This window comes from Colletotrichum paranaense (assembly GCF_030867605.1).
Source record: "Colletotrichum paranaense strain IMI 384185 chromosome Unknown Scaffold_4.1, whole genome shotgun sequence".
NCBI classification, from domain to species: Eukaryota; Fungi; Ascomycota; class Sordariomycetes; order Glomerellales; family Glomerellaceae; genus Colletotrichum; species Colletotrichum paranaense.
This window is the reverse complement of record NW_026848962.1, coordinates 212,474-235,469: the sequence shown is the minus strand read 5'-3', so window position 1 is coordinate 235,469 and position 22,996 is coordinate 212,474. Positions and strand designations below refer to the sequence as shown.

The following is a 22,996-nucleotide window of genomic DNA, read 5'->3' as shown; positions in this document are numbered from 1 at the left end:
AATCTGATTCCTATTTGTTATCGCCACGAGTGGTGGAGGGAAAGGCGGTTTGATTGGGTTGGTTGACTAGCGAGTTATCGCAATTGACGGATGACGGGTTTTGACGAAGAGAGTCCATGTTTCACTACCAAAGTTTGACGTACGTTTGCTTGAGATACTTACGCAAGCACGGCAAGGTTGGCAAAGTCAGTTGGGTAGGTTCTGTGTACCTAGATAATCGAGGTGGTGGCTTATTCCCAGTTTCGAGGTGATCATTCTAGCCTCTAGGCAGTGAGTGACTGAGCTGGTAGAGCATTGAGTCTCAAGTCTCATATTATAATGCAATTCGAGTCGATTTTCTTTTTGAAGGGACGGACGATGATGTTTCGAGAGCATGCACGAGTATAGATACGATGGCTATGGCCAAGGATGTGATGTGCGAATGAAGTGTCGAGTTGTGCAATTGGGGGTATAGCAGCCAGATGCTATGCATGGAGAACCCGTCAACCATGATTAAATGCTGGTCCATGCTGGCAGGTTTTTCTTACTGTGCGTTGTAGTAGCTCGGGTTTCTGTGGCTCAGCCAGCAACAACATCGATAAGTATTCCTGGCCGTGGACGCTGGAGAAGCCCTCTGCTGGGATTGGAGCGTCGCACATGGCGCCGCGGGATGGACGATCCTCTGCGATGCATATGCCTAGGCAATTTGCTCAGTGTCTTGGAAACTGGGTCTGCCGGATTCATTGGGATCTCGATCCGGTGCCTTTCTTGGTTTTGCATCTCCCTCCATGGGGAATTGTGACGATGCTGCTAGTATTGATGCTCGTTTACCAGGTAGCACGCAGAGTCTAGCTGGATGCTTGCCAGCATATAGACGGGTACTGTATCGATCGGTGGTCTAGGTTTCGTCTGAAGTCGTAGTTCTGTCCTGCCACAGTCATGTTCAGTTGATGATCCTGGCAGATTGGCCCATGCGCGACTCTCTTCATCTCCGTCCAAATTGTTTCCCGAAGGCGAACAGTGTGTCGGTAACCGGAAGGGGAGACGAGGACAAGGGCAGAAATTTGTCGGCCAAGTGTGCCGTGTGCTTGTTACCGTAAGGTACTGTAGCATTAGACGGATACGCATAGAGGATTGTCATTCTGGATGTAGTCAAGTTACAACAGAGTCCGCTCAAAACCAGAAAGACAGGCGAACTGGTGTACTGCGTATGCTGGCGCTGTAAGCACGGGGACTGGAGATGCCCGTATGCAAGTCACAGATGCGATTGAACTGCCATCTCAGGCCTGAAGCGTGCTTGGGCTGTGCATGTCCTTGTCCTTGTATTGCTCTGCTCTGCCTGCTCTGCCTGCTCTGCACGAGCTCACTGAGCGTTGTGGTACTGCTGGGTCACTTGATGGTTAGCAGAAGTGGTTTTGGTGATTAATCGGAGGACGATGCCTTCCTTGACATGCCATGATGCCAGTAACACCTAAGGAATACCTAGATTGCATAGAGTTTGGCGTGTTATTTGGGACCATTGAGTGCGCGACGGATGGCATTAGCCACATCCAGGTCAGAGACAAGGTCTCACGCCAGCTGTTGGCGTTGAAATGGATCGAGGTGACCTAGCTTTGCGGAATTCCATCGGCACGTCATAGGGTGGCAGTCTTGGGTTTCAGGCCGGGCGCTAGACAAGCACTGCCATTGGGAAACCTTCTTCCCCTCGCCCTTGTCTTACCTTATGTACCGGCCCCCGTCGTCTGTCTGCTTTGGACGAGCCTAGGTTCGAGCGAGGTTTGCGCTGGAGAGCGATACAGATAGGTGGTGTACTCGCATGGTTCGTAGTTGGACAGTCTTGACAGTGTCCCTGCGTGAGGCCACTTTAGGTGTTCGTAGCCCCAAGAGAAAAGAAGGGGTCCAGGGTATTCATAGCGGCGAAGCGAAGACTAACGAGCGGACAAGCCATGTCTGGACCTTGTCAGTGAGTCGGCTGGGCGACGAGACGAATTGAGCAAATGGTCGGGTGGGCTCGTTGTGACATGCACTGGGCAGACAAAAGTAGGTACAGAATATTGAGGGCCCAGAGACCGAGAGAGAGTGTGTGTTCCGTAATAAGGTAGCCAATTTTCTCAGGTCGCTCCCACTTTTGGCTGACCTGACCTGAATTGAAATGGGTTGAGATGGGCCCAGGCTGGCAGGGACGGGGCTCGGCTGCGCCTTACTGAGTGGGGAACTGAACATCCATGGCCTGGCTGAGGGGGGTGTCCAACGGGCAGCCAACCGGCAACTTTGAATGCGCCCGGGGACCCCTTGGATTTGTGGCTTTTTGGGGGGAAGAATGATGCGGATGGATGGATTGATGGGGAGTGGAAGGGCAGGAACCTGAGAAGGAAACGGAACCCAGCGAGCAGGCACCCAGCAAACTGCCCCCTGGGACCTACCTACCTAACCTACCTACTGTGGTATGGTAAGCAGATGCTGTGAGGAAAGGAAGGAGAGGAAAGGTACATCGGAGCAAGTACCTTCTCTCCTATCATACGAATACATTGGAAAATGTACTTTGAAGTTCGAACCTCCTAATCCTATCCCTTCACGTCTCTCTCCTGCGGCCTCGCCCTGGACGGTGCTGGGCAACTGGGCTGCTCCCAGCACTTGGCCAGCGCACTGATGAGTTCTCAATGGCCGACAGCACTGAGAACCGAAGCCGAAGTGAACCTCCACCGGACTCATTCCATCCATCGTCTTACATACAATGTGTGAGCTGTCCGTGGCACGGGAGGGCGGCAGGGCGACAAGGGGCACCAAGGGCGAGTAAACGTGCGGACACAAGACCCGAGAACATGAAGTGAGAATGCTCAGCCACATCCATCTTGCAGTAGAATCGTTTCCGTGTCGCACCTCAGGTCAGCTCTTTTACCTGCATCCCAGAGCAGAGCTGGGCCAATTCTGCTGTCTTGTGCTGAGCTGGTCGACCGATCCGCACCTCACAGGCTCACCTTGACAGGGGTATGGGCTTGAACGGGCATGGACAGGGGGTCTGCGAGGTACATTCTCTAAAGTCGCTTTTCGCAAAAGAAGGATGAGAAACCAGAGAAGGATCCCTGGTATCCGTACCTTCGGAGTACTCTTCCAAAGTACTTGCTCCCCCGGCTCACTCCAACTCTTCCTTCCATTGAGCTGCTCTCCCGCGCAACAACATCCCGTCTTTCCTGCCTGCACCTGCACCGCCGACACCACCGACACCACCACCACCACGACGCACACACACGTCGCTCAGTCAGACAGAGACACACCCACTCAGCCAACATTCCTCCCTCTCCCCTCCTTGAATTTTTCATTCTCCCATAGCACAGGCCAACCTACCACGCGACAAACACATCATCGGCCAGAAGCCAAATCGTACGGATACTGGAAGGAAAACAATTTGACAAAAGAATAGCAAGCTTGAGATCACGGTATCGCGCCCAACGAATCGAGGAACGAAATCACGGCGACAATACAATACGAGGCGACCGCTGCAGTGCCCCCAAGATGCCGGGATTTTAGCACACCACTCCCGTCTTTCTCCTCTTTGCCTCAGTGCGTCTTTCGTTCACCCCACGCCGCTTCATCCGTCCCGCTTGCCTCTGTAGCAGCGTTCGACTACACGCCAGGCGGGACGCCTGTCCGAAACATGCGAATGCCTCCATCTGCTCCTCCACGAGACCTACCCCATCCTGAGAGCGTTCCAAGACATGCAGTGATAGTCCACCCTGGACGTGGAAAGCGCGTTCCTTCGCTGTCATTCCAACTCGTCAAGTCTTTACACTCGCTGTCGAGGCAGAATCCTCGCTCGCCTCTTCAAGGATCCCAATATCCTTCATCACACTCGCTCACGATGGATAGAAGCCATGGTCGCCGATTATCGCCACTGCCATCTCGAATCCGTAGATCTATCGTGGACTCCTTCGGCGCGCTGCTCACCATCTTTCTCGCCTGCCTGCTGATAAGGCCTGCCACCGCAGTTCTGATCCCTTTCGACAACTGCCTGCCCGACAGCTACCGAAACTTCAATCCCTTGCCGCTGCAATGGAGTCCCATATACGTAGACGCTCGCTTCGACACCGAAAACCCAGATCACCTTCTTCAAATCATCGTATGGGGCAATGTGTCTGGCTCTCTTTACAAGGTGGATTTGCCTGCAAAAGGCGATCCGCTCTGGAACGATCCTACCCACACGGATGGCAAAATCCTCGACTACACGAGGGAAGGGAACAAAGTCACAACTCTTGCCAGCAAGGTCAATTTCTTGACCTATGAGCCATTCAGCAACGTCTCTAGTTTCTGCAACTACAGCCTGGTCAATGGATCGTGTCCTCTTTCCCCTGTTTTCAATGACACGGCTATGTAAGTATCCCTTCGACCAGGGCAGTTTTGTCGCAAGTCAACTGACATCCTCAAGTACCTACCCGTACGGGAACTTGCCCTCCGTCAACATCACGGCAAAGATGGATTCATCATATGCCTTTACTTCCCTAGCTGCGACATTGCAAGTCATCTACGGTGACGACTCTGCCAAACATATCGCGTGTGCCTCCGCCACTGTAACTCCGGATCTTGGGAGCATACGCGATCTTCTGCGTTATCTGCCGCTTGTTGTTTTGCTCTTCGTAGGATTTGCGACCATGTTCGCCTCCGTATTCAGCCCGTGGGGTTCGACAGATATATTTCACTGGACGACTAATTATGGACGAGATGCTGATCTATTGCGCCTGGTGACCCCGGGATTTGGAGACTGCCTTCAGTACATCCAATTTGTGGCTCTTACCGGAGGACTTACTCTCAACTATCCCGGATTTTACCAACCGGTTGTCAGCCAGGTGGGTTGGTCCGCCCTGATGTTCAACGAGAGCTTCGTGAGCAAGTCCCCAGGCTGGCAAGCAATTCAAGACGGCATTTACGTGACCAATGGCACCTATGGACTGCACCAGTATGCACAGATGGTGGGTATGACCGATGTCGAAGATATTTGGGCGGGAACCATGGTCTGGGTCTGCGTCATCGTTGCGGCCCTTTTCGTTCTCATCCAAATCGGCTTTTTCTTCCGATGGGTGCTCCGTTTCATCAGCGATACCCCCGAAGAGGACCTCCGTGCTAAGAACATACCGTTTTCTGTGGGTAATGTCGTGCGTGTCGTCTTCAATTACCTTCTGCTGCCCATTGTGGCACTGTCGACATTTCAACTAGTGGTTGCCAGTCAGTCGCGCGAGTTTGCTGTTGCTCTAGCTGTCATCACCCTTCTCATGCTGGTATGCTTTGCCGCATGGCTCCTTTATCTGATCTTCAGGACTCGGCCCCGGGCCGTCTTATTCGATGATCTACCGACGGTATTGCTTTATGGGCCCCTTTACAACACCTACTCGGACGAGGCAGCAGCATTTGCGCTTATTCCTGTTACGCTCACCTTCATACGCGGCATTGCGATCGGCGCCGTGCAGCCTGTTGGCATTGCACAAATCGTTCTGCTTGCCATTTGTGAAGTCGTTCACCTCTTGACGCTTCACGCCTTCAGACCTTTCCAGTCTCCGACATCTATGAACGCCTACCACACGCTCTTTTCTGCCTTGCGGTTCACCACCGTCATGCTCATGGTCGCGTTCGTACCGCAAATGGGTGTTACGGAAGGTCCTAAAGGATGGATCGGCTACACCATTCTCCTTATTCACGCCTGTGTGCTGGTTCTGGGATTCTTCCTGAACGCACTGCAAACAATCATAGAGGTAACTGCAAGGCTAATGGGTGCTGGAGGAGACGACACACGGGGTCTGCAGCGGGGCGGGTTATCAAAGATATTCGGCATGCGACAACTGCAACGTCGTACCTCTCGAAGGGAAAATGGTCCTTCAAGAGCTAGCCAACTGTCGACGACGGGCATGCTCGACGCTGACGAAAACTCAAAGACTGGATACGTCATGCGGGGTGGCAGATTGAGAAGCGAGTCGGCGGGAAGTGGCTTCCTCCTCAGAAGCCAGCAACGGAGTTCTTCCGCACTAGACAGCATCGACCCGTATACCGGCCAAGCTCGCAACTTCGACAGTGGTAGCAACTTTACGCCGACAACACCAGGTGAAGTTAGTACATTCTCTTTCTTGCCGTCACCTGCTGCAGCCACACGACCTCCCGCTGCTGTCACCGTCGAATCTGCCGATCCTTACTATCGACCTCCGCGACGGCGTGGCGACACTCTCAATGGATCATCCACGTCCCTTCCTCACAGGGCCTCCGTCGCAGACTCTCGACGGTACAGCCAGGGGGGAGCACACCTCGGCGACACTACAGCAGACTTGGAAGCACAACTGTCAAGGGGCCCAACACCCGCCCCCCAAGCCATCAACTTGACTCCGAGAGCAGATTACTCAACGAGAGAAGTGGACTTCTACTACGGCGTTCGAGGACCCGCTCTCAACTCGGAGGGCATCGGCCGTAAACTGAGAACTGGCCCGGCCGACCCGACCAAACCAATGGCTACTGCTGCAGGATGGTTCCGCAACATGTTTGGGGGCAAAACAAAGGAGAAGGGCAAAGGATTCGAAGTTGTGCGAAGCTCGCGGATGCCACCCGCCATGCGTGCAGCCGCCGACGCAGAGTACGACGCCGAGCCCCCACCAGAGGGAATACCGGTGGCCATGGGTGTTTTGAGAAACGGGCCCATTGAATCGGATGACGATGAACCGAAGAACAAAGCGGCACGGAAGCACCCCGAGAATGCAGAGAACTCGGAAAACCTGCTCAACGATGATGGTGTTTCGGTCATCTCGGTCGAATCGGAAATTGAAGAAATCGGAATACAGAAAGTGTCTGATGCACCACCAACCTTGCCAGGCATCGCGAGTTCTGGCAGCTTCAAGCTGCCCAGTCGGGTCCCTTCCAAGGCAAGCAGATCAGCCTCACAGAAACACAGGCGCCAATCCACGGAGTCGGACATACCCGAAATACCTCGGAAAAGCTCAAAGAGAGATTCTGGCATGGGTCGGGGGCATTCTCCAGCTCCATCGTTCAACCTTATACCGCCAACGTCGCCTGCTGGGCCATTACATGGCGAGCCTTCAGGAAGCACAACGGCACAGGGTAGCCTTACGTCGTCTCCAAACCCCGGGCGACTTCCCTTCGAGCGAACAGAATCTCATCAAAAACGACTCTCTTCCAACGGTTCATCCCTGGAAGAATTTAACATCCGTAGAACGCCAAGCACCGAGCGGCCAACCAGCTATGGGGTAGTCGCGCAACACAGTATTAGCAGAGTCGACCCTGGCTCTGATCAGCATGTCGATCTACTCGGCACTTCTGCCGAGCTCGTCGACGAACGAGGGTCTTCCAGCAGGAGCTCGTCGGCGGGAGCCAGAGGTCAGTAGTGCAGGTTGCGACTTTACTAATGTGTACTTTCCTTTTTTCTTTCTATTTCATTCTGTCTAGGTCACTTGATGCCATCTCAAGGTGGTTAATGAGTCTCATTGTACACGATGTATAAATTCACAAGAGGGGCTAATTCCTCTGAGCAAGCGGAGCGGGATATGGTCGGGAACGGAGTACGGTTGGTTCAATTGTCCTTGGTGATTATTAGCGACGGCGTCTCAAAAACTGGACCAGGCTGGTATCTGATGGGCGGCCTGTCATTCTTATCATCGAGGATCTCGTTATTTTATGGACGATGGCGGGGCCAGGAATTATATCTAGTTATGACACTGCCTCACCAGGTTGCTCGGTCCCAGATCAACATCTTAATGAATGACTATTCTTTTCACTTGCTCGTAGTATATCGCAGTCCCACGGAGTCATGCTCTCAGAGTTGCCGTAAACCATGCAGCTGGGTTCGGCTGGGCTATTACGGTACGGAACAGTCGGCTTTTTTTTCGGTCTTGGGTACGCCGGACTACGATAGTCTATTACAGGTACACCACGTAAACTTTAGTGATTTACTGAGCCACTAAGGTTGACGTTGATCCCAGTCTGACGATCAAGAATACCATGATTAAAGGTGAAAAAGGTAATTGGGTCCAACTACCTAGTTCACCACCCAACTATAGCGCGTCGGTGGGGATCGGTGAGGATCGGTGAGTGGGAGGTTCTCGGTGTCGAATAACCCCGCCATCGTCATGGCGTTATCGATAAGATCACAACGATGCGATAAGAATTTTTTTCGACTCCAGTTTGAGCCCACCATTGCGACTCTGCCTTGCCTCATGAGTGCAGCTCATTCCTCACTCATATTGATCAATTAGATTCCTTACAACGCATTCATGAAAATTTCATAAACCTTCAGTCAAGAATTATCAGATACCTCTTCGCCTGAACAGCAAATATTCTCAAAACAAAATGGCGCCAACTCGCCCCAACAAAAAGTCAAAAAAGAGAACACAAAAGAAGCCCGCCAACGCGGCTCACAAGCTGGTCGAAGCCGCCACAAAACTGACAGAAGGAGACTTGGAGAGCGCCTACTCAGCTGGCAAGGAAGCCCTCGATGTCACAGGTGCAGGGGGCGACTATGAGCTGGCGGCGTTGAACCTCCTGGGCCAAATCAGCATCGAGATGGGCGAGGTCGACGAGGCGAGGGCGTACTTCTTGCGCGCCGTCGAGCTGGACCCCGAAGGCGCCCTCGACGAGCGCATAGGCGGCGGGCCGGAAAAATTTCTCTGGCTCGCGCAGCTCAGCGAGGAGGGAGGGCAGGATAGCGTCAACTGGTTCGACAAGGGCGCGCAGTCGCTGCGGGGCCAGATCCAGGCGCTTGTGGACGTCGGCGACAAGAAGCGCAGCGCCGAGCAGGGGACGGCGCTCGAGGAGAAGAAGCAGAAGCTGGGCGGGACGCTGTGCGCCGTGGCCGAGGTGTACATGACGGACCTGTCGTGGGAGGCGGACGCGGAGCAGAGGTGCGAGGCGCTCGTCACCGAGGCAGGACTGGTCGCGCCCGACTCGGCCGAGACGTGGCAGACGGTGGCCAACGTGCGGATATCGCAGGAGAAGATTGACGAGGCCAGGGCGGCGCTGACGAGGAGTCTGGAGCTGTGGGTCGACTTGCCGCCGCTGGATCCCAACGTACCGGCGTTCCCTACGCGCATCAGCCTAGTGCGGCTGCTGCTCGAGGTGGAGATGGAGCAGGAGGCGATTGAGGTTCTCGAGAGGCTTGTCGGCGATGATGACCAGAGTGTCGAGGCGTGGTATCTCGGCGGGTGGGCTCTGTTTATTGCGGGCGAGAAGGTCAAAGCCAAGGGCGAGGCGGCTAAGCTGGGCGAGGACGAGGAGGACTGGAAGGTTACGTGGGATACGGCTCGGCGGTGGTTGATGCGCTGCTTGAAGCTGTACGAGGCTCAGGAGTACGAGGACGAGAGGCTGGGCGAGCACGCCAAGGAGCTGTTTGCCTCTATCAACAAGGAGCTCGGCGAGCCCCCGGCTGGCGCAGAGGATGAGGAGTACGACGATGGTTGGGAAGATGCCGGTAGTGATGATGGCGAGGCGATGGAAGAGTAAATGGCGGCATGGCATGGTTTGGCACCTTCATATAAGACAACAACGTTGATGATAAACGTTATGAACATTGGGAAGTTTTCTTCATCGACTGGGCACTTGGGAGTTTGGAGTTTGGTACTAGGAAAAGTTGTCAAAAGTCATGAGGTCCCTCTTTCTCCGCAAGAGGGTTCGTTCATCGAGGCATATATAGATGAGGTTCGAGAGCCACAACCGCAACCATTTTCTTCTTCGATTGCCCATTTCCAAAAAAACGCCAAGTAAATGCACTGGATTTGTTTTTTCCTTCATGACGGGTGCTATACCGCCTCAACCTTGAGCTTCTCGACACCCTCCGCCAGCCCCCCTTCTTCCTCGTCATCAAAGTCAGCCTTACTAGCGAGGCCACGCTCCCATAGTTGTCTGCCCGTCAGCTTGACCGGTTCCTTGACCTTGGCCTTCTTCAACTCGGCGAGGCGCTCCTCCTCTTCCTTCTCCTTCAACTCCTTCATCTCCTTGATGAAATCATCGCGCCACTTTAGGAACGTCTCGGGTGTCACGGGTGTTCCGTGGAACTTCTTGTTCTCCTCGCGCTCGGCGGCAGCGGCCCGTTCTTCCTTCTCCTTCTCCTTCTCCTGCTTGCGCTCCTCGACGAGCATCTCTGCTGCCTCCTTCAGAGCCGATACGAGGGAGAAGACCATAGCCATGCCTAGGTTCTCCTGAATCGTCTCCTCGAGACCTTGGAGGAGCCGCTCCTTGTCCTCCGCCACGCTGAACCACTCGTAGGGCGCGGCATCACGCACGGATTGCAGGTCGAGGGTGGGTGGCTCGTCGGGGTATGCGTCTGGATATCGGACCTGAAGGAACATTGTTGGCGGGTCCTCCTCTTCGCCGGGGATGTCTAGGGCGATTTGTATTCTGAACTCTGTCTCTGAGATATCTGTGATCCGGGGTTTAGTGGATGGGCTGGCTCAAGGTGGCATGGTGGGGTAATCGTACCGGTGATCTCATCTGGAAAGATGGATTCGAGCACCTCGCGCTCCTCAACTTGTTCCTCGCGCCCCATTCTGAGTGTCTGTATCTTCGAGGCGCGTTCTGGGAGCTTGGGACAATGCGCTGGTTGCTGGTTTGTTACTACAAGACGCTGTTAAAGATGTACCTGGCGGCTCAAAGATGGCCGTTGATGGCAGAGAGGTACGTACATGCACGGTGGTGGGGTGGTGAGTTGAATCCAGCTTAGCGTGGTTCTGACCGCCCGGCAATTCAAATAAAAATTTCAGAAATTCCCTAAGCAATTGCGACCGCTGTAAGTTCCCACCCGTGCAGTCCAATCGCTCTGCTTTCTTTGTACGCCGAGAAAACGTTCACACTTTGCGATCGATATTCCGGCTGTCCACCACAACCACAACAGCCAGCCAATTCCACACAATGGCTTCCACCGGTGTCAAGAGAAAGAGTGCCCCTGCCGCCGGTAAGGGTGCTGCCGACGGCAAATTCAACAAGAAGGCCAAGGTCGAGTCGAAGAAGAAGGCCCAACCCGTCGAGACCCCCGAGGAAGATGATGAGGGAAGTTTCGAGGATGACTCTGAGGACTCGGACGACGGCGGTGTCCAGCTCACCCCTCGCGATCGTGCCCAGCAGGCTCAGGCCAAGGACAAGAAGGATGGCGCCAATGGCGCCGACAAGAACAAGAACTTTGAGAGAGGTAAGGAACCTAGGCGATGCATTGCCTGACTGGCGCAAGCTTGCGATTGTGCTGACTGTGGGATTTACAACAGGTCAAAACTCGAGAGAGTCCCATGCCATTCAAAAGAAGCTCGCCCTGGAGCGCAAGATGGCCAAGCCCCTCGCCGACGAACTCGCTCGAACCAAGAAGATCTGGGAGAGGTTGAGGAGGAAGTCCCACGTTCCGTCCGAGGAGCGGAAGCAGCTAGTCGATGAGCTCTTCACTATTATCACCGGCCGCGTCAAGGAATTCGTCCTCAAGCATGACGCCACGCGCGCTGTTCAGACCGCCCTTAAGTACGCCACGGCTACCCAACGGAAACAAATTACCCGCGAGCTGCAGGGCACCTACACCCAGCTTGCCGAGAGCCGGTATGCCAAGTTCCTCATCGCCAAGATGGTGGTGCAGGCCGACGGCGAGATCAAGGATCTCATCATCCCCGAGTTTTACGGTAAGGTGCGGAAGTTGATCAACCACCCCGAGGCTTCATGGATCTTGGACGACATCTACAGACAAATCGCGACGAAGGAGCAGAAGGCCATCCTTCTGAGAGAATGGTACGGACCCGAGTTTGCCCTCCTCGAGCGCAGCAAGGACGAGAAGCCGACTTCCGACCTCGCGACTATCCTCGAGCAGAACCCCAGCAAAAAAGCCTACATCCTCAAGAGTCTCAACGACATGATCAACTCGCTGGTTCAGAAGAAGATGACCGGTTTCACGATGCTTCACGACGCCATGTTGCAGTACTTCCTCAATGTCGAGCCCGGCACGGAAAACTTCAACCTGTTTGTTGAGATGATCAAGGACGACGAGGAGGGTGATTTGCTGAAGAACATGGCCTTCACCCGCTCTGGATCCCGTTTGGTGGCTCTGCTTCTGGCCCACGGTTCCTCCAAGGACCGCAGAAACTTGCTCAAGGCATACAAAGACAACTTCGTGCTGATGTCGGGTGACCCCAACGCTCACATTGTGATCCTCACCGCTTTCGATGTCATTGATGACACGAAGATGGCATCAAAGGCCATCTTCCCCGAGCTGATTGGCGACGACAAGGAGAAGGCGACAGACAACATCGTTGTTTCTACATCAAATCCCTTCGCCAAGGCCACGCTTCTGTATCTGTTGGAGGGCCAGACCCGCGCTCTCTTCTCCGATAACATGAGCGACGACCTTGCGATTCTCAAGGAGGTTCATGCAATTCGCCAAACCACCAGTAAGAAGGACGCCGAGATAAGAAGGAAAGAGTTGGTTGCTGTTATGTCACCTGCGCTCATCACTGCCGTTGTCGAGGCTGCACCGGCTTTGGTCGCAGACCCTTTCGGTTGCCAGCTGGTTGCGGACGTGCTGCTCTCTGCGGAGGGTGACAAGACGGCAGCTCTTGAGGCCGTAGCAGCGGTCGCTGAGGGCGACCCTGGCGCGGAGCCCATGGAGGTAGAAGGTGTCCCTACCCCTGTCCACGTCTCGCGGACAGCATTTGGAGGCCGGTTGATCAAGACGCTTATTGCAGGAGGCAAGTTCAACAAGGAGACCGGCAAGGTCGAGCCCGTTGAGCCGCCATTGAAGTTCGCCGATATCCTGTACCCGATCATCAAGGACTATATTGTGGACTGGGCCACGGGCCCAAGTTCCTTTGTCGTTCTCAACATGTTGGAAGCCGAGGACTTTAGCCATGCTGCTGAGCTGAAGAAGACGCTCAAGAAGCACAAGAAAGACCTGCAGAAGGCTGCCACTGAAGAGACGGCCGAGCAGAAGGAGGCCAAGGAGGCCAGAGCCCAAAAGGATAGCGAGAAGGGCGAGAAGGGCGCAAAGAAGGGCAAAAAGGGTGCAAAGAAGGCAGACAAGCCTGTAGGCAACCTTGGCAGCAAGCTTCTGTTGGAGAAGTTGTAAGCGATACCGTATAAAACGTAACCGGACTGGCGAGCCAAAAGTTCTTCCCAATGTTTTGAAATACCCACACAGGCGTGGCAGTCTGACTACCTGGTGTGTCGATGGCGTGCAATAGGTTTAGCTGGAGTGGTGGCATTAATAGATGGAGTTGGTTTGGCTGGTTTTTGATTCAAAGCTTTTGGGCGTTGCCCGCCCTTCGAGCGGGGACATGTTTTCTCCATCGCAACCGTCCTTGATTGAGATCTAGCCGCGCATCTGAGCCTTTCCCGTCGGCTAGGGGCCACCCGTTTATGTCGGCCACTGTCTCGGACCGTGACGCGGTGGCAGAAGTAACGGGTCTGATGCATTTGGCATTCGGGCTTGTGCGACGTTGCTGTTCCGTTTCCGTCTTCTGGTGATTCTGGCCCTTGCGTCTTTTCGCGAGGGGCGACATTCGACCCATACCTAGCGAAGCACTCATCCGCGAGCAAACACCAACGCAGTCGTCCCCCGAACGCGGCGGGCAGGGCCATGAAAGAATCACGGGCCAGAATCGTTCTGTAGTACAAGATGACGTTTATTGAACGTCTCTGTCTGAGACGTGGGCACCTTAGATTCCCGTGTAAGTGCAAGCCGGGGACTGTAGTGCTGCCTTGGCGGGATCGTCAGTCCGAATTTGAATGCCTTCAAGCACTGCATGAAAAGGGTCAACATTCACCGGGTCACCCGAGCACATAGGCCAGTGTGATGAAAGAGGAAGGTACGTTGCAGGCAGGTAGGTGACTACCTCATGGTAGGCAAGGTAAGGCAGGCACGAGATGAGGCCGGTCACACAACCGTCCCTTCCTTCCTTCCAGCCCAAGTGACAGACCGACAACAACCCACCGCCCGTTGAAAGCTCCTTCCCGTCCTCCACCTTGCCTCGGAAAAACTACTCCAGCCTGTTTACCTACCTATCACTACTGAGTTGGCAGTGCGACATTTCTCTCCTTCGCTGATTCACTTTGAAGGAATTCCGTCTTGTTACCTACTTCAAAGTTTCTCATCGTCGCTCATTTATCACACCTCCATTTTGCCTCATCCTTCGCCATTACCATCACCATCGTCATCGCAGCCACTGTTTCGATGGTGGCACACAACTTATTGACCCATTGACTGTGTCAAAGGTTTCCTTTGCTTATCACGATACCGGTTGATCTGTTCGAGAAGGAAAATAGTAAACCGCCATCATGGGCGGCTTCATTCCCGCGAGAGAGGCGAAGGTATGCCCGATCGGTTCATACCATTACACCTGCTCTGGCTTCGAGGGTTGCTGCGAGGTGAACCCTTGTGAGACTACCAGATGCCCAGACGAGTACAACCCTTACTTGACTGCGACTGAGCTTCAGGCCCAGAAGACCATCGCATCTGTCGCCGCGCCGGTCTTGGTCTCCCCCACCTCATCCTCGTCGAAGGCATCCTCCGCTACCACTGACAAGAAGGCTCAGGCTTCGACCTCCTCTGACAATCCGACTACCACCTTCAGCTCGCCCGAGCCGACCGCAACCAGAGGTATTTGGCTCACTGACGATCGTGGTTCTCCAGCTTCTACCATCGCCTCCGATGATTCCACTGGAACTCCGTTCTATGTTTCTCCCCACACTTACACCCCAACGGCCCCTGTCGAGACCCAGGCCATCGACGCTTCGGCTCCTGCCTTGGCGGTCAAGTCTGATCAACATGACCTCCCGGTCGCTGCGCAGGCTGGCATCGCCGTTTCTGCTTTGGTGGTGATCTGTATGGTCATCGCCGCCTACTTTCTATGCACCAAGCAGAGAAAGAAGCTCAGAGCTTCTCGAGAGTCCATCAGCTCCATTGGCAAAGACGGACGCAAGCACAGCTCAGAGGACGAGACCAGCCAGCCGGCCATGACTACCAATCCGTTCTGTCCTGAGGAGGTCTTTTCCCCCTATGGAAGTAAGCTGCTTTCTACTATCCACCGTTGTCTAAGAGAAAGGAAGCTGACAACTAATCAGGACGCTACGAAGAGCCTCAAACTCGCTTCAACCGAGTTAATGATATGAGTGCCAGTCGCATGATGAATCACCCGGTTAGTCCCGATACCCGCGATTCGATGTCTATACGGATGGCGCCGCCGCCGATTCCTTCTCCTGCGATGTCACCTGGCACATTCAGAGCTACGACAGCCAGCCCCGACTTCTTGTCTCGCACCGCAACAACAACTCCCGACGTGGGCTATCGCACGGCCAATTCCACTCCTGACTTCACGTCCCGCATGACAACCCCGGACTATATGTCTCGGCTGGGTACTGCTACCCCTGAGCTCCATGGCCCCCCTCAGCAAGCAGCCATTGCTGAACTGGCTTCTCCTGGTTTGCCAAAGGTTGTCGAGATCCACAGCAGTCGTAGCGGCTTGCAGAAGTACAAACCGTACCGCCCCGACGGTGGCTCACTCTACCCTGTGGCGGAGACCACTCCCAGCTACCTCAACGGTACCCTGAACGCCACGGAACATGAGCGTTCTGAGGGTAGATACGTGACTAGTTGGTCAAAGTGGGATCCTGCTGCCTGAGAGCAAGTCAGCCGATACTGCTTGAAATCTTGAGGTTTGGTTCTGGTTCTGAGGAGAGGAAAGGAAATGGTTTCGGATTTCGGTTTTCGGCTTCTGTCAGGCGTTGACGATACCCAGGCTTGCTTTTCGGATACGCGATTGCCTGATCTTGCTGGTTCTTGTCAGAGTAAATTCAACGCACAATTGGGATGGTTCAAATGGAAATGCAACAAATGGAAATGGGATTGGAGATTGAGATCAAAAGGTCGACCATAGCTAGGCCTATTAATAGTTATCTCTACTCCCTTCAATGAAGAAAATGAAGAATTCAACTCACCATGCTACTATGACCAGTGCCTACTCTAGGTCTATTAGTGATCAGTGAACGCCTTAAACAACTACCTCTGAAGACTATTGCATCGTTTTAGGAGTATGGATATGAACCCCGTTTGCCGAATTCATGGGTATTTGGTATTCAACACATACTTAAAGACAATCTGATCCCCTTCCGATTTACGCCAAACATGCAGTATATGCTTCTTGCGCAGAAGCACTTCCATAGCCATTCCATTTTCTCTTTCCTTGCCCTAAAACCATTGGCCATGCTCACTTCCTCATTTCCAACCGCGGAACAGTGTCATGAGCGATGGAGCAAGGGTGACTTTATTGGGACTGCCCAGCTCCTGACACCCCAACTCTCCAGTCTCTGCCCCGCCCGCCGGGCTGTGGTGCAATGTGTCTTGAGGTCAAGCCCGTCATCTGCTTTGAAGCTTGCTGATCTCATCGAGGAGTATTTGGAGATCATCGTCGGAGATCTTGTCTTGTAGGGACGGAATGAGTGTCTTGGCTTCTTCGGCCGTTTCGCAACAAAGCGACCCTAAAGAAACAAATACGGTTAGCATTTCTATCACTTCCAATCCAGTAAGTCACCCATTGGACTGGATTGGGCGCGGACCTATTTGTGCACGCTCAAACTTGGCGAGCTGCTTGTGTGCGGAGAGCAGTCGCTCGACGGCCTCGACATTCTCTTTCTGGCGGAATCGGGAGAAGGCATCCAGGTAGTTGAGAGTCTGTGTCAACATCCTACACAGAGAGAGAAAGAAATTGTCAGCAGTCTGAGAAGGCACAAAGAAGTGTGGTGACGAAGGGCATCGCTCAAAGAGCAAGCCGCCATTGTGCATTGGACGTACTCGGTCTCGTTAATGTTCTTCCGATCCATCTTGCGCTTAGTCACGAGCGCGTTGATGACGAGTGATGCTTCGGACAATGTGAGCGTGTCGACGTGTTGGAATTCGCCGAGGTTGAGGATGGACGATGCCTCCTCGCTGCCCGGGGGAGGGGGCTTCGGGCGCGAGGTGGGAGCGTGATGCGACATCTTTTCTGATTCTTTGCGACTCGTGGTCGTTGATTCGAAGAGTGGGAAACTGTTCAAAAAGTTCGCGCTGTTCAGGAAACAGAGGGTCGGCCCTTTGCCGAAGGACCAGATGTCGCGTTGATTGCGGGGGATTTGGATAAGACGAATGGATTCGCGGGGGTGTGTGGTAATGAGCAGCCGTTGTCGGCGGAAGCTGGAGGTGAGAAGAAGGTGGGTTGTAGATGAGGCTGAGAATTTCCCAAAGGCGGGTGCTATGTCTTGGGAATGCCACCCCTGGTGCTTGCCTTGTCGCCCAGTGCAGGAAGATCCAGGTCGGGGAAAAAGAAGAGGATGTGTCCCACCGAGCGCGCCTTCCACTGTTTTTGGGGCTAGTGCAGGCACCAGAAGGGGGCGCGGGGGGCGTTTATCCAGGGAGCTTGGTGTGGATTTAGCGACTGGGGACTCGTGTGCGCGGAAAGGGTGAGGTGTGCGGAAGGTACCTGTCTGGGCTGGCTGGCAAGAGGACCGGTACGAAGTACCAGGTCCCTCACCCACATCTCCTAAGCTACCTAACCTGAGGCCAGATGGGAATATCGAGAGCGACTGTATGAGTGCATGCTTCAGATATCGCATCGATGAGAACAATCTCAGATAATAACCATATTTCTCTTCCCAAGAGTCATCAGCTTTGAGTTGGTTCGACTACTGAAATTATGTAAGCTCCCTCTGGCCCCAAGTTAGGAAGGCCATTCACTGACCTCGGCGACAGGACCGTCTTTGCGCTCATCGTGATCAACAAGGCCGGAGGCTTGATCTACAACCGCACATTTCACGAGGGCGGCCTCAACCAACTGACGACAAATGACTATCTTGTGTTGGCAGGAACGTTTCACGGGTAAGAACACAAATGCCCTCAGTCGTTCATAGTGAGGGGGAAATGCTTACCCAACGTTCAAAAGCGTCCATGCTATCACCGCCCGGCTCAACCCTCTGATGAGCCGGCAAGATGCTGCAGCCGCTGCAACCGCAGCCAGCGTGACCGCGGCGGGCGGAATACCTGCACGGCCTGAGCCGCCAACGGGACTAGAGGTCATGGAGACGGAGAACTTTAGGCTGCAGTGCTTCAACACCATGACAGGCACAAAGTTCCTGCTCTTCACCGATACGACTCAGACCAACATCGACGTAACGCTTCGGAGGATATACGACCTTTACAGCGATTACGTCATGAAGAACCCGTTCTATCAGCTCGAAATGCCCATCCGCTGCGAGATGTTTGAACGGAAATTGTTATCATACATCCGGGAGATCAACAATCGATAGGTTCAGAGCAACGTCGCCACGGATGATAGACAAAGCGACGGAGATGATGATTCATGGGAGTCTGATTTCGTTTGGGTTGGGTAACGCTCATTGCGATACGGCGTTTGCAGGAGTCAGAGGCCCTTCTATTGAGCAGCATGTTCCTCTAGGACCAAGCCAATATTCTATTTTACATACTCGAGGTAGTGATCAGGCGAAGAACGAGTTAGAGACAACACAAAACATCTGTTTACGAAGTGTCCATCGAGTCGTCGTCCTTCTTGTCCTTCTTGCTGCTTGACTCGCCATCCTTGCCGAGGAGAGGCGCACCCTCGCCCTCTTCCTTGATGTCCTCAAGAGATCCTTTCTGGCCGGACTCGGCCTCCTCGCGGGCCTTCTTCTCCTGCCGCGCCTTCTCGTCCTCCATACTCATGCGAAGCGCAAGTGCCAGCTCCGGGTCCATGGCAGGGTCGAAGTCGAACTCGCCAAAGTTGCCGCCTCCGCCGCCACTTTCCATGCCGCTGCCACCGCCGCCGCCACCACCGCTTCCGCCAGCATTGTCTCCGAGGAGGATCGGGCTCGAAATGAGCTGGTCGCTAAGAAGCTTGCTGCTTGGGGGAATGACGACGAGGTTGGAGCCCTCACCACCCTTGACGCTCTCGTTGAACGCTTGCAGCTTCTTCTGCGTGTCGTCGTCGTCCAGGTCGCCGAACAGTACGAAATCGACCGAAACGTTGCCCTTCTTCATCTTCTTGGCCAGCTGAACTAGCTTCTTCTCTTCCTCCTCGATGGGCGAGCAGACGAAGACGATTATCCGTTGCCGTTGGGACTTGTTCTGACGGTGTTTAAGGGCAAGCTGATGGACACATTAGCAAAAGGCTCGATGGCAAAGATGACAGCGTTTATACTCACGCCGGCAACCTGAATTCCAGTGGCAAGGTGTGATGTTCCCTTGATCTTGGTCTTCGTGCGGTGCAATCCATCCAGGATCTTGCCCTGATCTGTCGTGAGGGTGACCAACACCTCAGGGCCCTTGCCACCCATACTCATCAGGCCGACCGAGGACTCGGGGTTTCCATTTGTGATGGTCTGGAAAATAACGTTGACGGCGTCCGCTTGAGAGTCGTATCTTGTCGGTTGGTAATCACCGTTACGACTGCTTTCGCTATTGTCGACAACGACCATCACCGCTTCGAGGACCATCTTGACGGTTCGGGCGGGGCACCGGCGTGTATTGCAGGAGGGAGGTTGTAATGTGAAATCTGTGGAGTCCGAATATTTTCTGATGTCGTAGACGAGGTTGGAATCGCTAAAGTGTCCGAGGATGGCGGTGTTGAGTGGTGTTTGATCGTGCGAGCTTCGGATGGGAAAGGGAAGCTTGGTGTTCGACGTGGGTTAAGGTAGGCAGGGTGGGAGAGCTCCTGCGTAAGGCAGTTCAGCCTGGTGACGCTGGTTGCGTGAGGTGCGAGTAGAGGTACCTGAGAGTAAGGGGAGTTGCTGTGTGATTGTAAGTATCGAGACTCCGGGCCAAGCGCCTTGACAAACGTTCGTATCAGGAAGTCACACTGTGTAAATATGAGCCCAGCAGGGCAAGATCAGAGTATACATCACACTCGTTCCCGCCAGACTTCCAAACTAGACCCTCTGTACTCTGCACTTCTACAAACCTCACCATGCCAAATGCGAACGACGATTCTTCAGTTCTCCGTATCTGCGATCTCCGACGGTGTACGCTGATTCCAGGAAATAAGTTAGACGCGTTGATAGGACTGCATCTGATTGTACGGATTCGGATTTCACCTGCTCCCATGAAATACACAGGGCTACCTAGATATGGCTGCCGATTTTAGGTGGGACCTTTGGAGATCCATGAATGGCCGGGACTGGCCAAGCTCCCATTGGCTTAGGTAAGGGTCTTCCGCTGTCACGTTTGTTTACTTTCTGGAGCACTAGCCACTCATAATAGAGCCTCCGCCCCATCATCCTTAGCTCCATCAACTTCACACTCCCGTCGCGGTCAGGCACGTTGCTCCAGCGTCAAACGCTTTCACCCACAACGACTAGCAATCTTCAGCAGACGACATGCCTCCCGCGCGAACGAACAAGAGAAACTCTGATGAGATGGAGCAGCAGTCTACGATGTCACAGAGACAAATGGTATCGGCCAAGGCTAGCACGCCTCCAATGCTAAGCAGCAGCCCGAGCAAGCGGCAAAGACTTGGAATCTCCCTGGAGCAAAAACAGGCAATCATCGATAACCTGCAGTTGGAGAGTCAGTAAATCCTTTATGCTTTTGACCGCGTCATCTAAATATTCTATAGTCACCGATCGCGCCAGGCGACTGCGCGCGCAATACAACCAGCAGGCACAAACCCTTCGATCACGGATCCAGATGCGCGTCAATCGTGTTCCCAGAGCCATGTTGAAGATGACCATGGCCGACCTGGTGGCTAGAGCCATCGAACAACAGAAACGTCTTGAGGCCGCTTCGCGCCCGCCGCCTGTTCCCGAGAAGGACTTTCCACCACGGGGGAGCCCGCATAAGCTGGCACCGCCAGCCCGCCCTGCCAAGCGTTTGAGGTTTGTTTACACATGCAATCATGGTATTTTGCCTTACTGACACAATATTGCAGCGATGCTATCGCGGGCGGAGACAAGGAAAACGAGCAAATTCTCAACCCCAAGAAGAAGCACCGTGCTGCCCCAGCGCCATTGAGTTCGTCGCAAGTCCTGTCGCCCACCTCATCCAACACCCGATCGTTGGCACGCGAGCGACCGCCTTCCTCGCCGTCGAAATCCTCCCAGATTGCGCGACCGACGTCGTCTCCCGTTAAGCAACATAACAGCGCCCGGTCAGCTCTGTCGAGTATGGTGGAGAAGGCGAAGAAGACTAGTCGTACAGCTCCCTCGCGTCCTTTGAATGCATCAACGGCCAGCTCGAACGCATCGGCGCCTGCACCTGCTACGGGAACGGCGCCTCCCACACGAACGCGACGAGCCAACACGACCACAGCAGCTAAAGCTCCGTCACGACCTGGAACGCGGACGGGCAAGCGAGTCAGCGACTCGAGTGAGGGCAGCACCGGAACAGTAGTCAAGAAGACAGCAGCAGGAGCACCCGCGAAGAGAACCGTAATGGGCACAATCAGAAAGGGAGTTGGCGCAGCAACTGCCAGGAAGCCCGCAGCGCCCAAGTCGGCCCCGGCATCTGCGGCGAGTACCACTAGAGTACTGCGGAAAAGGGGTTAGGTCTGCGAGGATTTAGAGGAGCAGCCATTCGTTATCTTGGTGCCGTCACTTTCATGGCGGGGCGTTTGCTGGGCGTGGGCGTACTTGGGCATAATCACTATGGGTTGGATTTACATGGCGTATTGGGAATAATGACAGAAACATGATGACGGCCAGGCATACTCAATTGATGGATTACGCCTTTCAAGGCTCAAGCTGTCGGGGCAGCCTTTTTCTTCTTGTCCTCGACCAACTCAATGTTATCCTCGGGTATCTCCTTATACTTTTCCAACAAAAACTCCTCAATCTCGTCGCTGACATCTCCTTGAACGACAATCTCCTCGCTGCCGCTTGGGGTCTTGGTGACGGACGAGCCAGTCGCAAACTTCTTTCCAAACTCCTTGGCAACCTTCTTATTCTCGAGACCGAATGACTCGAGGCCAGAGACTGACGTGACGTACTTTCTTTTGTTGCGCTCGATCCGCTTAATAGTGACCATGCTGTTGGCCAACTTGTCGGCTTGCTTGGCCTCTGCAGCTTCGGCCTTGGCAGCCTTCTTCTGTGCGTCTTTGGCGGCTCGCTTCTGGGCGTCTACTGAAAGGGATGCGGTTGCTTGTTCAAGAGCCTCTGTGGATGAAGTTGTGAGCATCTCGTCCCAGTGGCTTGGAGGTGCGGGACCTCATACCTGCTGACCAGATTCTCGCATAAAGGTCGGGATGCTTCTTCTCCAGCCAGTCCTGGCACTTCTTTACGGTGCCTCCATATTCACAGTACTAAATCGGGGCAGTTTCAATAAGTATCCCGAAGGCTTGCGGCATTTCGATTAGCCATGACGTACCTCTGGAGGAAGAGTGCAGACTGCACGTGGGGCAACAGGTCAATATCGCGCCTCGAGAATTTGTATTTTCTGGAAGTCAAGTTTGGGCGTGTTGACTTACCACCGCAGTAGGTTACATGGCGGCCTTGAGGCTCACCAGAGGTTTCTGACTTGTCATTGTCGGCCATCACGATCTGAAAGGGCCGTTTGTGACAGCAAAAAGGGTCGCTCGGAAAGGATGTGAAGCGGAGGAATCGAGTAGTTAAGGAACGCGTGCCTCTCTCTCTTCTCGGTCTTCCAAGGACGGCCGACTGCGGGGTTGATTTCGATGGCGGGGCAATGGATCAACTGCCACAGCAGACCACCTCACCTTTGCTGCTTAGGTAATTGATGTGGCTGGTGATGTCGGAGGGGCAGGTAGGTATAGCTCCAGCCACAAGGAAGTTGACTGGCGCCGACCGCGCTGCCGCTGTCATGGAATGTCAAGCTCCAATTCACTTCCCCCACAGACATCACCAACAAGACGTGAACTCGGCATGCAAGTGATTCAACCTGCATCAACACCCCCGCCGCTCGCCGTTCGCATTCGGCGATGGTCTACGGAGCACTCCTCATGTGTTTCTCAAAGTGAGGTCACCGCCTTTGCTCGTGGCGGGACTGAAACGGAAAATTGTAGCATGAGAACGTTGACGCCCAAGCCTGAGCTCGGCGCAC

General features: G+C 54.1%; 10 protein-coding genes across 10 annotated transcripts; 6 read left to right on the top strand and 4 right to left on the bottom strand.

Annotated features, from left to right (window-relative positions):
- Positions 1–3,634: 3,634 nt before the first annotated feature.
- On the top strand, positions 3,635–7,352 carry CPAR01_05061 (uncharacterized protein; the record flags this gene model as incomplete). The annotated part of the gene is made up of 2 exons (XM_060489340.1): positions 3,635–4,347; positions 4,403–7,352. The coding sequence occupies 2 exons, from the start codon at positions 3,635–3,637 to the stop codon at positions 7,350–7,352; spliced, it is 3,663 nt and encodes a 1,220-aa protein (XP_060350806.1).
- A 961-nt stretch (positions 7,353–8,313) lies between these two features.
- Positions 8,314–9,462, top strand: CPAR01_05060 (TPR domain-containing protein; the record flags this gene model as incomplete). Its single annotated transcript, XM_060489339.1, has 1 exon — positions 8,314–9,462. The coding sequence occupies one exon, from the start codon at positions 8,314–8,316 to the stop codon at positions 9,460–9,462; it is 1,149 nt and encodes a 382-aa protein (XP_060350805.1).
- A 296-nt stretch (positions 9,463–9,758) lies between these two features.
- CPAR01_05059 (RWD repeat domain-containing protein) lies at positions 9,759–10,504 on the bottom strand (the record flags this gene model as incomplete). Its single annotated transcript, XM_060489338.1, has 2 exons — positions 9,759–10,378; positions 10,438–10,504. 2 exons carry the CDS (start codon positions 10,502–10,504, stop codon positions 9,759–9,761), a joined length of 687 nt encoding a protein of 228 aa, XP_060350804.1.
- A 362-nt stretch (positions 10,505–10,866) lies between these two features.
- Positions 10,867–13,051, top strand: CPAR01_05058 (CPL domain-containing protein; the record flags this gene model as incomplete). Its single annotated transcript, XM_060489337.1, has 2 exons — positions 10,867–11,143; positions 11,217–13,051. The coding sequence occupies 2 exons, from the start codon at positions 10,867–10,869 to the stop codon at positions 13,049–13,051; spliced, it is 2,112 nt and encodes a 703-aa protein (XP_060350803.1).
- Positions 13,052–14,259: 1,208 nt separating this feature from the next.
- On the top strand, positions 14,260–15,602 carry CPAR01_05057 (uncharacterized protein; the record flags this gene model as incomplete). The annotated part of the gene is made up of 2 exons (XM_060489336.1): positions 14,260–14,986; positions 15,046–15,602. The coding sequence occupies 2 exons, from the start codon at positions 14,260–14,262 to the stop codon at positions 15,600–15,602; spliced, it is 1,284 nt and encodes a 427-aa protein (XP_060350802.1).
- Positions 15,603–16,336: 734 nt separating this feature from the next.
- CPAR01_05056 (RNA polymerase Rpb4) lies at positions 16,337–16,956 on the bottom strand (the record flags this gene model as incomplete). The annotated part of the gene is made up of 3 exons (XM_060489335.1): positions 16,337–16,458; positions 16,537–16,664; positions 16,772–16,956. 3 exons carry the CDS (start codon positions 16,954–16,956, stop codon positions 16,337–16,339), a joined length of 435 nt encoding a protein of 144 aa, XP_060350801.1.
- Positions 16,957–17,657: 701 nt separating this feature from the next.
- CPAR01_05055 (sybindin-like family protein) lies at positions 17,658–18,258 on the top strand (the record flags this gene model as incomplete). Its single annotated transcript, XM_060489334.1, has 2 exons — positions 17,658–17,830; positions 17,895–18,258. Coding segments are annotated over 2 exons (537 nt in total), but the record flags the coding sequence as incomplete, so codon positions are not given.
- A 229-nt stretch (positions 18,259–18,487) lies between these two features.
- On the bottom strand, positions 18,488–19,440 carry CPAR01_05054 (von Willebrand factor type A domain-containing protein; the record flags this gene model as incomplete). Its single annotated transcript, XM_060489333.1, has 2 exons — positions 18,488–19,093; positions 19,150–19,440. 2 exons carry the CDS (start codon positions 19,438–19,440, stop codon positions 18,488–18,490), a joined length of 897 nt encoding a protein of 298 aa, XP_060350799.1.
- An 879-nt stretch (positions 19,441–20,319) lies between these two features.
- Positions 20,320–21,486, top strand: CPAR01_05053 (uncharacterized protein; the record flags this gene model as incomplete). Its single annotated transcript, XM_060489332.1, has 3 exons — positions 20,320–20,509; positions 20,559–20,817; positions 20,871–21,486. 3 exons carry the CDS (start codon positions 20,320–20,322, stop codon positions 21,484–21,486), a joined length of 1,065 nt encoding a protein of 354 aa, XP_060350798.1.
- A 190-nt stretch (positions 21,487–21,676) lies between these two features.
- On the bottom strand, positions 21,677–22,470 carry CPAR01_05052 (translation machinery-associated protein 22; the record flags this gene model as incomplete). Its single annotated transcript, XM_060489331.1, has 4 exons — positions 21,677–22,092; positions 22,151–22,238; positions 22,304–22,323; positions 22,404–22,470. The coding sequence occupies 4 exons, from the start codon at positions 22,468–22,470 to the stop codon at positions 21,677–21,679; spliced, it is 591 nt and encodes a 196-aa protein (XP_060350797.1).
- Positions 22,471–22,996: the final 526 nt, after the last annotated feature.